The sequence below is a fragment of the Rana temporaria genome, chromosome 7, assembly GCF_905171775.1.
Source record: "Rana temporaria chromosome 7, aRanTem1.1, whole genome shotgun sequence".
Taxonomy (NCBI): Eukaryota; Metazoa; Chordata; class Amphibia; order Anura; family Ranidae; genus Rana; species Rana temporaria.
Window position 1 is genome coordinate 179,189,073 of NC_053495.1, and position 17,387 is coordinate 179,206,459.

The 17,387-nt window shown below is 45.0% G+C and overlaps 1 protein-coding gene across 1 annotated transcript in view; it reads left to right on the forward strand.

Annotated features, from left to right (window-relative positions):
• STIL (STIL centriolar assembly protein) overlaps positions 1-17,387 on the forward strand; it is a 57,475-nt gene that overhangs the window by 29,936 nt on the left and 10,152 nt on the right. Inside the window, exons 9-14 of the mRNA XM_040360540.1 lie at positions 646-793; positions 872-981; positions 1,505-1,619; positions 3,161-4,135; positions 6,037-6,175; positions 16,157-16,382. Of these exons, the coding sequence (XP_040216474.1) occupies positions 646-793; positions 872-981; positions 1,505-1,619; positions 3,161-4,135; positions 6,037-6,175; positions 16,157-16,382 (1,713 nt within the window). The remainder of the gene's footprint in view (positions 1-645; positions 794-871; positions 982-1,504; positions 1,620-3,160; positions 4,136-6,036; positions 6,176-16,156; positions 16,383-17,387) is intronic.

The following is a 17,387-nucleotide window of genomic DNA, read 5'->3' on the forward strand; positions in this document are numbered from 1 at the left end:
GTAGCGCCCTGTCCATGTCCGCTCTACACAGCAGAGCAGACAGGACCTGTCATCCGCCTGCTCAGCGGGGAGCAGAATCTGCAAGATGGAGGCACCTGTGTGAAAGGGGGCTTGAGGCTTCTTTCGCACTGAGGCGCTATAGCGCTTAAAATAGCTCCTCTCCTGTCACTCCAGTGTGAAAGCACTCTGGCTTTGTTATCCTACAGGAAGCTTAAAGTCCTTCAAACGGCATCTTTGAGGCGATTTAGGAGCGGTGTATACACTGCTCCTAAAGCGCCCTTGCCCATTGAAATTAAAACGACGGCAAAAGCGCTGCTAAAAGCGCTGCTAAAACTCGTGGCGCTTCAACGCCAACACCCCCGCTTTGTGCTCCAATACACACCTCTGTGTCAAATATCTTGTCCCTCACTGTGTGCCGTGGATCCTCTCGCCAACCTGTAGTCGCTGCAGATCACAGTAGTGACATAGGGGTTGTCAGGAGGACTTGCTGCATATTTGTTCTAGGTTTATAATTCAAAAAGCGGAAGCACAGGCAAGCTTGAGAGATTTCTTTTTATGCAGATGATCAGTTTCTTGCTTTCATTTTAATATAGACAGAAATTATAACTTGGAAAAATAAGTCCCAATGTCAACCTGTCTTTCCAGGGTTCTGTCGGAGTCTGGCAGTTTCCTCATCGTTCTCTATTCTCTGACCCACAAGGAGCCCGAGTTCTATGAGTGTATTCCATGCATTGGCCACGATCCTCTTGGCTACCAGTTGCTGACCTGTGAAGAATCTTTACATCTTTTCAAAGTGAGTTTTTACTGCCATCATCTTCCTTCTTGTAATCTGTTATTGTGAAGTATTTCTTAAAGCTTGTGTTTATTTCAGAATGTGGAATCTTCTAAACGGTCACCCTTGTCGTTTGAGCTCACTACTGAGAGTCAGAATTCCGAAGCATATCTGCTGAATGAAGTTTCCAAGACCGTTTCTGAAGCTGCGTAAGTTTCCCTCAGTACATATACACAACATGGCTTCCATTTCTTTACTATGGCATGTGTAAAATGTGTTTTAATGCTGGTCCTGTTATGCCGGCCATACATGGTTCGAATTTTAAAAGAATTTTCTTTTGAAAATCGTATCTAAGAATTTTCCTACGAACTTGGCACCATTAGTGGGCTGCAGAAACAGACAATTTTAGTGCGGCAATCAAATTTGAGGAATCGGACATGTTGGAAATTTTTAGAAAAAATAAAAATTTTCTAATCAATGAGGGGAGAATCGTGCAAGAAATGTAATTAAAAAAAAAAATGCGCATGTGCAAGAGAAAAGAAAATTCCCAGACAAATTCTTTTCTGTAGCAACATGAAGGCTTGGTCGCCGAATTTCGAAAAGCGGTGGTGGCATCATCGCATCACAAAACAAACTTTCTGATTTTGAAATGAAAACTTCACCTGATTTTGAAAAGAAAACTTTAGTGTGTGTTCCAAAAATTCTTATGGTTACTTGATTTTTCTCTTCCAGAAATAAACAGCATGCATCGCCCATTAAGTTATCAGTAAGTGACCATGATTCTGGCGTAGAAGATGAGGATTTCTCTCCTAGGCCTTCGCCTCACCCTCATCCTTCATTTCAGCAGGTAGGTTATAAAACATAATAAACCCCCAGGCCTTTGCTGGCACTTTTTGTTTACACGTTTAGGTCTGGTGTGTGTGTGTGTTTTGTTTTTTTTGGTAGAATATTACTTTTAACCCGAAATATAGAGATATATCTATCCTATCTCTCTCTATATCTATCTCTCTCTCTATCTCTCTCTCTATATCTATCTCTCTCTCTCTATCTCTCTCTCTCTCTCTCTATCTATCCTATCTATCTATCTATCTATCTCTCTCTATATCTATCTATCTCTCTCTCTATCTGTCACTCTATATCTCTCTATATATCTCTCTATATATCTCTCTCTCTATATATATCTATCTCTATCTCTATCTCTCTCTCTCTCTCTCTCTCTCTCTCTCTCTCTCTCTCTCCTCTTCTCTCCTCTCCTCTCCTCTCCTCTCCTCTCCTCTCCTCTCCTCTCCTCTCCTCTCCTCTCCTCTCCTCTCCTCTCCTCTCTCTCTCTCTCTCTCTCTCTCTCTCTCTCTCTCTCTCTCTCTCTCTCTCTTCTCTCTTCTCTCTTCTCTCTCTCTTCTCTCTTCTCTCTCTTCTCTCTTCTCTCTTCTCTCTTCTCTCTCTTCTCTCTTCTCTCTCTTCTCTCTCTTCTCTCTTCTCTCTTCTCTCTTCTCTCTTCTCTCTTCTCTCTCTTCTCTCTCTTCTCTCTCCTCTCCTCTCTCTCTCTCTCTCTCTCTCTCTCTTCTCTCTCTTCTCTCTCTTCTCTCTCTTCTCTCTCTTCTCTCTTCTCTCTTCTCTCTCTCTCTCTCTCTCTCTCTCTCTCTCTCTCTCTCTCTATATATATATATATATATATATATATATATATATATATATATATATATATATATATAATCTCGATCTCTATCTATCTATCTCGATATCTATCTATCTCGATATCTATCTATCTCGATATCTATCTATCTCGATATCTATCTCTCAAAAAAATAATAATCTGAAACCGTAGAGAATAAAATAAAAATTCTGTCACACAGTATTTGTGCGGCGCTTTTTCAAGCACAATATGTTTGGAGAAAAAAAATACACTTTAATGAATTTATGCACATTATTTTCGCAGGCAAAAGTTGCATTTATAATTTTTTCGTTTCTGCCATGCAGGTCTCTTGCAGATCTGTCAGTGTATCTGTGTGCATGTACATACCATACAAGCAGTCGTACAGGAAGAGAATGAAATACCACAGCGCTGTTGTAGTTCATTTAAAACTTTAAGCAGACGGCCACAAAGGCTGCTGGACCTTGTAGTTTTCCATTCAGAGCACTGTGAATGAGTGATGCGGCCAGGTGGGCGGAGCCCCGCTCGACCACATTAAAAAAATTGTGACTGCTGGGGGGGAAGGGTGGAGAAGATCCTCGCTAGTTGTCAGAGCGGGGGGGCAGTCTGTTTTTAACGTTGGATGTTCCACCCTGAATATGGGTGTAACATGTTACAATAGGTGAACTTATCCTTTAACTTTTTTTGGCCGGCCAGAATGGTGAAATATTAACTTTTTTTTTATGTTTTCAATACAGGCGACTAGAATTCACCCATCTGTACCAGAACTCTCTTTGGTATTCGGAAGTGTCGTAGAACCAAAATCTTCAGAGATCAGCAATAAAAAGATTCCTCCTTTCTCCTCAACACCAAAAGTTGCAGACAACCAGTTTGTTACTACTTCTTATCCCCATAATGATTTATATAGGAAGGAATCTATACCAAAACCTGTTCCTTTCAAAACCTCCAAATCCACGCCCACAAGATTGTCCAGGGGGAAGTCTTCTACAACTGACAAAGCACATTTCCACAACAATGGCCAGACTAGAAGAAACTCCACAGCATCCTCTACTTCTTCCTCCTCTCTTTCCACACCTCAAACGGGTTCATCCCCAGACACGTCTGTACACCAAGTCAAAAGCTCTTCTGAACTTGACCTAAGATGTGGCATCGGTGGACCTTGTCAAGAGCAACCACCACTGACATCTTCACCTTATTCGAGACGGTCGTCCTTGCCTCACTCTCCCAATCACAATGCAACCTTCCCTCTTCAGACAAAGCCACTTTCTGAAGCCCAAAAGCCATCACAGAATTTTGCTACTTGTCGCCATCAAACCAATATCTGCAGCGGTTGTGCTGGCATTAGTCCTGTTCAGTGCCATTCACCTACTTCCTGGCCAGCGGTGAGTCACATCAGTCATCGGGGCCTGGAGAGCCCATCTGAACCTCCTGGAAATGTCATGCCATTTTATCAGAACATGCCATGTCCGAATGCTTGTTGCAGCCCTCTGGTAATGAACTGTGGCCGAACGATGGGTTGTGCCACTCCAGTAGATGGTGCCAACTCTCCTGGCAGAAGAGACTCTTTGCCTGTAAATTCTTGCAGTTCAAACCCATGCATGGGTATGGCACCTCCTACAATTCCTGGACCTAGCGGCATGTTGGGATTGTCTGCAGAGGCCTACCAGCTATTAGCAGAACAAGACAAGCAACTGAAACTTCTGCAAACTCAGGTTTGTGAATATGTGTGTGTGTGTGAGAGCGAGCCGGTAAATTCTTTTAATCTGCATGTAGTAGATTAGACTGCTACATGCACAATAAATTCAACATTATAATGCTTTCCAATAAAATTTGATGATATTCACTAATATATTGAAACCTTAACCTGGTGAGGTGTGCAGAGGTTGGTTGTTGGAAAGTGCTGTCATAGAGACCAATTCTATGTCTGTCACATGTCATTAGAGATACTGAGGTTGATTTACTAAAACCGGTTAACTCAGAATCTGGTGCAGCTGTGCATGGTAGCCAATCGGCTTCTAACTTCAGCTTGTTCAATTTAAGCTTTGACAATAAAGCATGGAAGCTGATTGATTTCTATGCTGAGCTGCACCAGATTTTGCACTCTCCAGTTTTCGTAAACCCCACCCTCATGAGTATTAATGTCTGCACTTATTGCCTGCATAGCGGTAGATAATCACCTAGTCACATAAATCTGCTGCTGGACACTGCCATCTTTGTTGTAGCCAAAGCAGATCCAGCAATTACAGAGCTGTCACTCTTGTGACACTGCTGGAATCTGCACAGGGGTAGCACTTTGTAGGGTATTGCATCATAGCAGTTCTTAAATTACGTCAAAGCTAAAATCACTTCAAATAATGAATATGGGCTAATGCCACGTACACACGACCGTTTTTCATGTCATGGAAAAAAAAACGACTTTTCTCGACGTGATTCCTCAAGCCTGCCTTGCATACACACGATCGTAATAAAAAATGCTTGAGCAAAGCGCGGTGACGTACAACACGTACGATGGCACTATAATGGCGCCACCCTTGTTCTTGATTATGCAAATTTCCCTTCTCATAACTTGCTTCTGAGCATGCGCGTTTTTTTCCCCCTGTCGTTAAAGCCTACACCCGACTGCTTTTCCTGACGTGAAAAAATAGAGCAGGTTCCAAATTTTTAATGGCCATTTTTCTTGTCGAGGGAAAAATGCTCTGGAGCTTACACACGGTCGTTTTTTAATGACCAATTTAAAAATGTTTTTTTCTTGTCATGAAAAACGGTCGTGTGAATGCGGCATTAGACTTGGTGTTGTGCCAAGTCATTTATGTGTTTTGTATGTTATATCGTAAAAAAACACAAAAAAATAAATAAAGGCTTTGTAAATCTGTAGATGCAAGGCATATCCATAGGAGCAGCTCTTCGATACTTTTTGAAAACTCTGCCCAGACGGTGTTGTAAAGTTTTAATTCTCCTCTGTCACGGGGAGCAATTTGAGATCGCACTAGGCTTCCCAGGCAGTAGATTTCAGCTGTGCTGACGTCTGGTTGGGAAGGGGGAAACTGCTGTGTGAGACTTACTATGTGAGACTTACTTTAAAACAAAGACCGCCAGTGGCGTGCTGTCATTAACATTGCTACCTTCTGGGTTGGTGGGCTCTGGTCCTTTGATTGAATGAGCTGCAATGATGTCATAACCATGTGTGGGTGTCGCTGTTCAGGGAACAGGTTTCTGAAGGAACGGCATGGATATGCCATTTGTTCAGAGCACATGCAACAGTAATGTCACCAGTGGCTCCACAAGTCAATATCTCCTAAACGATGCACGTTTAGGAGATGTTTAGTGTGCCTATAAGTAAGCCACCTTTTATAGGCATACCTATAGGTAAGAGTCAGCCAAAGAAGTTTACTCCCATTTTAGGTAATCTGCTGATACAGTGGGTTTTAGCCCTTTGATTCATTGTCATGAAAAAAATTACTGAGGCATGAGAGCAAGGCAACCATCGTTTTCAGAATGTCAGCAGCAGGGCATCCATGTATTTTTCACGTTTCCTTTTTTCGCAAAAACAAAAGTGTACTGTACAGAAGATGAGTAATGGGAAAATTTGTGTTTGTTTTTTTTTTTTCTGCAGATCCGACGGTTGCTTGAAGGGCAGACTGCTCAGGGTAATTCCAAACCTCCCCGCCATGAGAAGACAGAATCTGTGGCCACGGAGACTGAGAGGTCTGAGCCAGTGCGGAAGACCAGTGTTAGCATTGCTGTCGGCACAGGTGACAATCTCTTCCCTTTGCCCATATTGATGGTGTATGTGTGTGTGTGTGTGTGTGTGTGTGTGTGTATATGTATATGTATATGTGTGTGTATGTGTGTATATGTATGTATATATATATTAATATACATTTACGCTGAAGCTGTACGTTTATAGGAGGGGGCAGCACAGCGGATCAATAGCTTTGTCATTTTTGCTACAGATGGGACATGAGCCTTTACTGGAGACATCTCCTTCCACTAACATATAACAGAGCAAGGTTTTTCAGCTTTAATAAAGTTTGCACTTTTATTAAAGCCGTGTTCACCAAGTGCCACCTAGTGCTGAATGTGTAGGCTGGGGTGATGAAGGCTAATAAAGTCATGTAATGTTGGGGAATGAATATTAAGTATTCGTGTGTTATGATCTCTGTCATACATGAGGATTATATGGTGTCTGACTGTCTTTATGATAATGCTAGTTGCTTGGCTGGGTCACAGACCTGGGAGCATGTGGCAAACAAAATGCCAAAGCTTTTTTTCTTTTAGACATTTATTGGGCAATGTCTAAAAATACTAAAGTCAGACAGAAAACTTGCATTTTCCCGAGGCGTCTTTCAGGACAGCACCTTGAGATATGGTGACTCCTCCCACTCCATCAGGGAACACCTTCTTTCCAATCTTTTAAAAGGGAGGTCCTTCCTTGTACCATCAGTTTTTGTGTTTCCTCCTCCGGAGGGGGCATCTTTTTAGGAGGGAGTCTGATATCTCAGGGAGCTCCTGAAAGTCGGACTCTTTTTTTGTACTCCTACCTTTCTTTTTTTCTTTGATGGTGATGGTATTCAGGCTCCTCTCTTCCCCGTGCTCAGTGGAGCCAGCAAATCTGGGGCCGGGCATTCGATTCCCCGCGTGTGCGCGGGGCGCCGCCATTTTGGCGGAGCCAGGCTCCGGAGACACGCGTCACTTCCGGCGCGCCGGGAGGAGGGGCAGGGCGGACGCTGGGGCCTATTTCCGCTTCCTGGTCCGGCGCAGCGGCGCTTTAGGAATCCAGGAAGCGCTACACATGCCACAGGAGTAGCGCTGTCGTCTCTACTATGGACAACACAGAAGACACAGCGAGTGGAGCAGGCACTGGCACCAGCAGGACCTCGGCGGGAAGCAGTAACGTGAGTCTGTCTTCCTTAGGGGTGAGGGGGTCTTATGTCTCTCTCTCGGTCTCCTTATTTTTTTCCCCCCAGTGGCATGGGGGCCTGTCAGGACGCAGGCAGTGGTCACTTTCCTTCCTAGCGCACCTGGTGAATGGGGGGGGGGTTCCTTTTTCTTGTCTGAGACCGGGTCTCATTCCGGACCCCTTTTATTGTTTTTTTCTTCTCGCCCGTTTCCTTAGGTCAAAACGGATACTAAGAGAAGGTGTCCTGCGTGCAGGACTAGATTGGGGGAGGACTGGAAGAAACCTTGGTGCAAAGCATGCATCGCGGCAGTAGTGCAGGAAGAGTCAGCTTCTATTAGAGAGGAGTTAGTCTCTTCCGTTAAAAACGAGTTACTGGCCTCATTCCAGTCAGTTAGGGGATCCCTAGCTTCTACCCCCTCTACTCAGCCGTCCACCTCTCAGTCTTCCCAGGAGGTAGTGGTATTATCTTCTGGGCCCTCGGTCTTCGAGGAGGTATCTTTAGGGCAACCTCAGGACCCCTCTAGTGGGGAATCGGAGACTGAGGAGGAAACGGGGTCTCCCGCAAAGTTTAAACTTTCCTTAGAGGAGGTGGACAATCTCCTTATAGCCATTTACGCTACCTTAGGACTGGGTGAGGAGAAGAAGGACCTAAGTTTGCACGACCGAATGTATGCTGGTCTCTGCGAACCCAAGGGTCGTACCTTCCCGGTACATTCGGTTATTTCCGAGACTATTCTACGGGAATGGCAGGAGCCGGAGAAAAAACCCTTTTTTTCCAAGTCCCACAAGAGACGCTTTCCTTTTGGAGAGGATCCATCAGCTATCTGGAACAAGGTTCCAAAGCTGGATGCAGCCTTTTCGCAGGTCTCGCGTTCCACGGACTTGTCCTTTGAGGACATGGGTCTGCTCAAAGATCCTATGGATAAGCGTATGGATCTTCTCCTTAAGAAAGCCTGGCAGTCTATTTTGATCAATCTGAAACCAGCCATGGCTACCACTTGCGTGGCTCGTAACCTGGAATATTGGGTGGATCAGCTTAAAGCACATATTGAGGCTGATTCCCCGAAACAGGATATTTTGGATTCTTTTTCCACTATAGCTGCAGCAGTTGCCTATATGGCAGATGCCTCGGCCGAGGCGATTACATTTTCTGCCAGGTCCGCAGCCTTAGCCAACTCAGCCAGGAGGGCCCTTTGGCTCAAGACCTGGCCAGGAGACGCAGCGTCCAAAAGTAAATTATGTGGAATCCCGTTCTCGGGAGACCTACTGTTCCGCCCTGAACTAGATAGTATTCTGGACAGGACGGCAGATAAGAAAAAGGCTTTCCCAGTAAAAGCGAAAAATCCTCCCCCTAAGCGTTTTTTTCGGGCCCATAAGCAGCAAAATAAGGGTAAAGGGCCACAGGGAAAGAGAGGTTGGTCAGCGCAGAAGGGTAAAGGTAAGGGAGTCCTTTTCAATCCTCCTGCGCAAACCAACAAGCCGCAATGACTCAGCCCTTCGGGTAGGCGGAAGGTTGGAGAATTTCCTTCCGCAGTGGTCGGCAGTATCAGACAACCGGTACATTCTGACCACTATCGCCCAGGGTTACACTATAGAGTTCTCGGAGGCCCCACCATCAAGATTTTTGGTAACTCAGACCCCAAGAGATCCAGTGAAGGCATTGGCTTTAAAGTCCTCCCTGTCGGAGCTTCGACAGCAGGGAGTATTAATCCAGGTCCCTCTAGTAGACCAGGGCAGGGGGTTTTACTCTCATGTCTTCCTAATAAGAAAGCCCACAGGAAAATTCAGGCTAATCCTGAACTTAAAACCTCTAAACAGATGTGTAAAGTACAGAAGATTCAAGATGGATTCGATATTTTCCATCAGGAATCTTCTGACGCCAGGTTGCTTCATGGCATCGATAGACCTGAGGGACGCGTACTTACACATTCCTATATCCCCAAAGTCGCAGAGGTTTCTCAGGCTAGCTGTAGAGTTGGAGGGCACAGTACAGCATTTCCAATACAGGGCCCTCCCCTTCGGGCTCTCATCATCACCTCGGATCTTCACCAAGGTGCTGGCAGAAGCCTTAGCACCTTTGCGGCTTCAGGGGATACAGGTCATCCCCTACCTGGACGACCTCCTCTTCTTTTCCCCCTCGAAAGAGAGGTTGTTGGCAGATCTGTCTCGGGCACGAAGTCACTTGGAATCCCTGGGCTGGATCTTAAATCTTCAGAAGTCCGCCCTAGTACCCTCCCAGGAGATTCGTTTTCTGGGATTCCAGGTGAATTCACTATGCCGGAGAATATTTCTCCCTTTGGACAAGGCAACCAAGGTCTTAGATTCCGTTCGGTTGTTGCAGGCCCACCAGACACTAACAGTCAGGCAGGTTATGGCAGCTCTGGGAGTCCTGACTTCCACCATGCCAGCCGTCCAGTGGGCGAGATTGCATTTCAGACCCCTGCAGGCTTTTTTGTTGAAAGCATGGGATCACAAGTCCAATTCCCTGGACTCTCAGGTGAAGATTCCAGCCAGTGTAAAGAGATCCCTATACTGGTGGAAAAATCAGAGAGTGCTTGTGGAAGGTCTGGAATGGTTCTTCCCAGTGGAAAAGAGGCTTACCACGGATGCCAGCGCCTGGGGATGGGGAGCCCACTTAGACGAAAGGTTCACTCAGGGAAATTGGCTAAAGGAGGAATCCCTGCGTTCCTCAAATTGGAGGGAACTAAAAGCAGTCGCCCTGGCCCTAGTGGGCTTTGCTCCACACCTACGGGGTCGCCATGTTCAGATTTTGACAGACAACTCCACGGTGGTAGCCTACTTAAACAGACAGGGGGGTACGAGAAGCCGGATGCTTCAGTCCCTTACCACAGAAATCCTGCTCTGGGTAGAAAGCAACTTACTTTCCCTGACGGCCCTACATCTGAAAGGATCACTAAACCGGGTGGCGGACTTTCTAAGCAGACACCAGATTTGGGAATCAGAGTGGTCCCTGAATCCAGAGGTTTTCCTACAGATCACCGACAGATGGGGTCTACCAGAGGTGGACTTGTTCGCCTCGAAGGAGAACTCCCAGGTAGGAAAGTTCTTTTCTCTGAGCCAGGGGGATGGCTCCCTAGGGGTGGATGCTCTGGCGAATCCCTGGAAATTTCGCCTTTGCTTTGCCTTCCCCCCGTTTCAGCTAATTCCCTTGGTTCTGAGAAAGGTCCAGAAGGAAAGGGTCCCGGTCATCCTCATCGCCCCGTTTTGGCCCAGAAGAGCATGGTTCGCGACGCTCCTGACGATGGCAGCCGAACCTTGTTGGCATCTGCCCCTCAGGCGGGATCTTCTAGCACAGGGCCCGGTCTCTCACCCGGAAGTGGCACGACTTTCCTTGGCAGCGTGGCTTCTGAGAGAGAAATCTTAAAAAATAAGGGGTTTTCTGACCGTCTAGTTTCCACCTTACTTAACAGTAGGAAAAAAGTGACCCGAGCTATCTATGCCAAGGTTTGGAAGGTTTTTTCCACATGGTGTAGCTCAGCGGGCCAGGACCGTAGGGATTTATGTTCCATCTTGGAGTTTTTACAGGCAGGGGCAGATAAAGGCTTAGCTATCAGTACCCTAAAGGTGCAGGTATCCGCACTCGCAGTGTTCTTGGAGAGGCCTGTGGCCACAGAACCCTTAGTGGGTAGGTTTTTTAGGTCTCTCACAAGAGCTCTCAGTGGTACTTAGATCCCTGGCAAACAAGCCGTTTGAACCCTTAGGGGAAGCATCGCTTAGGAATGTTACCCTAAAAACGTTGTTTTTGATCGCTATTACCTCGGCACGTAGGATCAGCGAATTACAGGCCCTGTCTATTAAAGAGCCTTATTTATGTTTATTTACGGATAGGGTAGTGCTTAAAACTGACCCTAAGTTTTTGCCAAAGGTAGCTTCTAAGGCAAATCGTTTACAGGACATTGTCCTTCCCAGCTTTTGTTCTAGTCCTTCGGGAGAGAAGGAATTATTTTTTCACATGTTGGATGTCAGGCGGACTTTATTAGGTTATTTGGAGATAACAGGTCCGTTCAGACGCTCGAATGCTCTTTTTGTCCTCTTCGGGGGTATCAAGAGGGGCCAACAGGCATCTAAGGGGACCCTAGCTAGGTGGCTGAAGCTGGCTATCCGGGAGGCTTATTTACAGGCAGACCTGACCCCACCAGAAGGGGTTAATGCCCATTCAACCAGAGCTCTCGCAACCTCATGGGCAGAAAGAGCTGGTGCCACGCCAGAGCAGATCTGCAGGGCAGCGACGTGGACAAGTTTTCACACGTTTGTGCGACATTATAGATTGGACCTCACCTCGGCCAGTGATCAGGCATTTGGCAGGAAGGTCTTACAAGCTGTCGTCCCGCCCTAAGGTAGTAAGTCTCTGTTATCCTCTCAAGGTGCTGTCCTGAAAGACGCCTCGGGAAAATTCAAGTTAGTCTTACCGGTAACTTGTTTTCCAGAAGTCTTTCAGGACAGCAACGACCCGCCCTATGAGTGTTAAATGAACTATGCTGTGACTAACGTATGTGTTTATGTGTTCCAGCCGGGGCCGGAGGTTTTTTCTCTATTACAACTGATGGTACAAGGAAGGACCTCCCTTTTAAAAGATTGGAAAGAAGGTGTTTCCTGATGGAGTGGGAGGAGTCACCATATCTCAAGGTGCTGTCCTGAAAGACTTCTGGAAAACAAGTTACCGGTAAGACTAACTTGAATTTTCTTTATGTGAGGGCAGCTTTTACAGCAGCCATATTTCTCAACAGGAAGTGTTAAGGGCTTATGGTAAGGCATAATCTAGGAAATAAAGGTAGGTACAGTTGCATAAAGAATTTTTATTTTTTTTATCATATTTATTTAAATTCTTTTGGCGTAAAAATCTAAAGATAGAACAAAACTATTTAAGATGCATTAATAATTTTGTTTTTTCAGCATGAAATGGAGCTTATTTGTGTTGCATGAGGCTGTATATTCCGCTAAAATGACACACAAAATAGTGGTGTTTTACAGCCGACGCCCCCAGTGTGCAAGTGCCTTTATTATCAGTCACTTCTAAACTTGGATCCCTCCATGTTATGGTGAGAAGGAGAATGGCAGGTGTTCTGTAGTCTGAATCAGGAGAGCATTTGCACTTGTTTGCCCATCACCCCCACATAGTACTGGTCTGGAGATCCACATTGCATAACAGCTGGCTGAGCTGAAATCTGGGCTTCTATGGCCAAAAAAATAGCTTCTCGTCTATGCAAAATAGCACCCGAATGTCCTTTTTCTCCATGGGCCGCAAATTTAGAATTCTTCAGTCCAAACTCGCACTCAGGAGCGGTGTGGGAAACCGCATGTGATTAGGACGGTAATCTCATCGCATTCCTGTTCATATTACACGCGATTTTTTGCTGTGCCATTTAGAGCCCATTAATTTTGGGTGGGTTTAAATCGCACTGCACAAAAAAAGGGATTTGTAATTGCTATCAGCGAGTACCTTTTATAAAAAGTATCGGTACTCGTTTCTTAAAAATCTGGTATCTGTGCATCCCTATTGGCAAGATCACCAGGTGAGTAAAAGGAAAACAAATGCAGCCACCACATCGGAGTATGGGAAAACTGCAACATTACATTTGTCATTGGGTTAAGCTATGCTTTTTACCCAGCTTACACCCCCCCCCCCCCCCTTTTTTTTTTTTTTTTAAACTTGAGGTGGAGCTCAGCCAAAAGAGGAAGTTCCGCTTTAAGACCCCCCCCCCCCCCTTCCTCTTTTATGTAATGGCACTTTTTAGGGGGTTGGGAACTGGTTTTGACAGATAAGGGCTCCCACTTGTGCCCCGACCACCTAGGCGATCCGAGAAAGGGTTCTCCCTCCCTGCAGTCTTCTGGGACCATTCACGCAGCATAGCGGGTACCCCGCTGTAAAGTCACAAGCTGTCGCAGCCCGGTGCCCACAGTTGAGATGCTGGGGACAGAACACCAATGGAAAGAACGGCTCGGGTGAGCACTTTGCTGGATAGTGGGACGGGCAAATGTCTGTCTATTAAAACTCAACATCCTACAGATTTTGTAGCTGCTGACTCTTAATAAATACCAAATTGACTAAAGTTCCTCTTTAATCAATTAAGATTATTTTTTTTGCTTTTGGGTGAAATAATTTTTATATAAATGTTTAATTCTGAAGTGTACAAAATGGCCACCAGGTGTCACTATAATCGTTTTTATTCTCAGCCTATAATGTTCCTGTTGTGTTACCTGACCGGATCTTTATTTAGCCAAGTCACTACTTGTCAGTTTCTAGCATTCTGGACACACACACACACACACACACACATATTTCTTCTACCCCAGACATTATATATAGATGTATAGGTGATAGAAAAATAGATTGGGAGCCAGAACTGATATTGTCAAATTTTTATATAATCCATGTCTGGGGGGACAATTATTTCAGGCAGCTCCCTGTTAAAGCGGCTGTTCACTCTGTAAAAAAAAAAAGAATAAGTCCGCAGCTACAAATCCTGGTTCAGCTTTCTAACCAGTCCGCGTAGGAGCGGGTACCTATCAAAACTTGGTACCTGCTCCCCAAACCCCCCCAAAAATATTACATGGCATGGGAGGAGGACTTAAAGAGCAACTTCCCCTTTTGCGTGGAGTTCTGCTTTAAAATTTAACATGCAGGGGAGTCGCATTATTGCAATTGTTCCCCCCCTTAGTGGTAAAGGGTTGCCTTACTTACTGATATTATATATATATATATATATATATATATATATATATATATATATATATAATATAACCATGTGCTGTGTAAAGCAGGTATAAAGGGTATGTATATTATTACACACACACGTTAAAATAAAATTTTATGTATACACACACAAAACTAATCTTGTCATTAAAAGCCTAAATAGTAGTGGTCACATGACTGATATAATCTTTTTAGTCTCCTTAGCAGGCACTATGGGCAGAGAGATACATTGGCACTTTCTGTAATGTCATCACCTACTTGGAACTCCCAGCCTCTTCTACCAAAGTGACGGCACTAAAACAGTTTTTTTTATTAGTAGTTTTTACTACTGTTGCTTAACTTAAAATAGTACCTGGCTTAGGCCTTGTTCATACGGGGAATTTGAATCTGTGCATCCCTGTGCAGGCAGTTCCATTGCTGTCAGCTGGACAGACGCAGATCCCAATGTGTATCACATTGGAAGCATGGCTGTGTCTATGTAGCCACTCTGTCCCAATAGATGGCAATGGAACTGCTTGCATGAGGATGCACTGAACACCTGTGCATCCCAGTACAGGTAAACACGGCCATCACAGGGGCCCACCGATTTTATACTCCCCATGTGAAGGAGGCCTTAGTGTTGATTCTTTTGTCTGTACAGCAGATTGGGAGCGGAAGGGGCAGCACTAGAATCCAATCTCACTTTGCCACATGCACATGTGCTGATGTAGAGTTTGCTGACAGGAGGGAGTAGAGTGATTTGAATGTATGCCACCTCATTGTATTGCTGTTTTTTTAATTGTCCATCAGCAAACTTCTAGTGGGGGGGTGACACCACTGTTACCCTCTTACCCAAGAAGTTGTCACTCTCCTGCCTATACTGTCTGGCAAAGGTGTTTAAATTGCATAATTGGCTGGATAGAACTACAGATCATTGTTTATTAAGCTGATTGCCTGGTGTTTGGGTTTAAAACAGACTTCAATGTCTTCTAAGTTCAAAGTGAACTAGTGTGCTCTGTTTCTAAATGCATTGGAGTGGGATGTGGCTCAGTCGGGTGTACAACTGTAGTTTGGTTAAATTATGTGGCAGTATGGCAATGGGCTTTAACAGGGTAATGTTACATGTATGCTTACAGGCAGCATGCTGTCACTGATGGCTCCCAGTCACTGTTTACATTCAGGAGATGGTAGGACAGGCCTTTGATCACATGACCAATGTGCCAGCCAGTCACAGGAATCACATGATCCAGAATACTAGAAAACACCTCGGGCATTAGTAAGGGGGAGTTATAATATTTTTCGCCAACTGTGTCCCATTGCAGAGATTTCCCTTCAATTCCTGTCCTATATCCAAACAGGAAGTGAGGAAATGCCTGAAAATTAAGTAAATTCCTTGGGACCCCCCAGGTCACCAGAACTAGTGTCCCCATTGGAAGATCTCCCCTCTATTACTTTTGTGGGGACAACCCAAAATTTGATATTGTCTTTTGGTTTCAATGATAATGGTGAAAAGGACAAAAAGAGGAGATATCTCCCTAACGGGGACACAGACAGCAATAAAAACTGACAGGTGTTCTAGCCCCTCGCCACTCCATCCAAAACTATACAGTTATGCTTTTTGTAAAGTTATACTTTAAAGGGCTTGTAAACCCTCATGTTTTTTCATCTTACTGTATTCTATGCATTGAGGTGAAAAAACTCCCGACACTGACTGGCGCCCCCTAACCCCCCCCCTGTTTTACTCATCTGAGCTCTTTGATCCATTGGTGGGGATGTGCTCTTCCTGGGGTTCTCAGCTCTTGGTTGTATTGATTAAGAGCAGTGCAGCTATTGGCTCCTGCTGCTGTCAATCAAATCCAATGACGTGGGGGGCAGGCCCAAGTCTGGCATTCTGTGTCAATGGACTCGGGAGCGTGCCCGCAAGGTAACACCCAAGGAGAGCACTTGTCGCATAATGCCATTTGTGACGGGTTCTCTTTAAGCCTCATTGCAATCAGCAGGTGGCCCTCTGGTTCTGTAGAGAGTTTACCTATAATAATTGACTTTCTATGAGATCAAACCTATATACAGTATGAATCGGTGCCGATCTGTATGCGTTTCAGTGAGAAGTGCTGAACAGTGCTGTGTTTCTACTTGCAGGTGCCAGTCTTTTTTGGAACCCCCCTCCATGTCCTGAGGAAGAGGAGTCCCTGAACAAACAGGATGAGTCTGATCTTTGTAATGAGCTGACTGCTGCTGTGAACAGTGAGCAAGATACAAGCAACACCACCATCGCTTCCTCCTTAAAAGCCGTGGACATTTACAGCTTTGCAGAGAGCAGTCAGCTGACAGACAGCGCCGGCCATTCTCCTCCTGCAATGCCGCTGTGAGTATCTCTGCATTCTGCAAACTCCTAATGCTGACCATTTAGACTGTAATGTGCCTGGACTATATATGATGGAGATCTTTAGAATCATTTGCTGTGTATGGCCTAATATGTTCATTAAAGGCATTTAGACTACCGTATTCAGGTTTGGATGGGTGTTAGTGAGTTGAAAGACTTCTTCTCTTAAGGGGCTTTAGAGCCAATTGTTCCCCCAATAAAGTTCCTAGTTTCACACACCTATAGCCGTCTTCATGAAGGGGTGTGTCTCTTGTCATCGGTTTCTGCACTTGTTGCCCCTTGTAGAAATGCAGCAGAAGGGGTGAGACTTATTTGCCCAATTTCATGAAGGGGGGGCAAGGGGAAGAATATTACTGTAGTGAGATGGGGCAAGTTAGCTAAGCATTGGCAAGAATCATCCCTCTTCCAGTAGAAGGGTTTATGTTTCCACTATTCGATGTACATGTGGTACACGGATGATCTCATCCTAAGGATGTGGACTGAAAATCTGATCGCACTTGAAACTCTTTGGACCGCTGTGGTTGATGTAAAGTTTCCCCCAATATCAGTGTGGAAATCACACAGCCATATATTATTTTGTATTAAGAACAAGTGTCAGGAAAAGGTAAAGTAGCCACACAAGAAGGTCACACCGTTCTGTTTATCATTTGTGACAACCAAGACTCCATCTAGTGTGTTTTGAACCTTTTTCATTGCACAATTTTTTTGGTATTTAATCACCATCGCACTTCTACCGTGACAATCACTATCCAGTTTGGGTGGCTTTGTCACTGCGAGGAGCGCAGCTTGTCTGTGAATTGGAGGTCGATGACCTAACGTGAGAAAGACGGAAAAAATATGTAGTTGTATAGAATATACAGTATAGGTGTAAAATCTAAAAATGACTTTACAGGTGTTTGTGACATCGGAGGACAGGAACATTATACCTCTGCCATCTCATTCTACATGCTTGGTTGCTATTTTCTTATAGAACAGTGTTTGGGGATA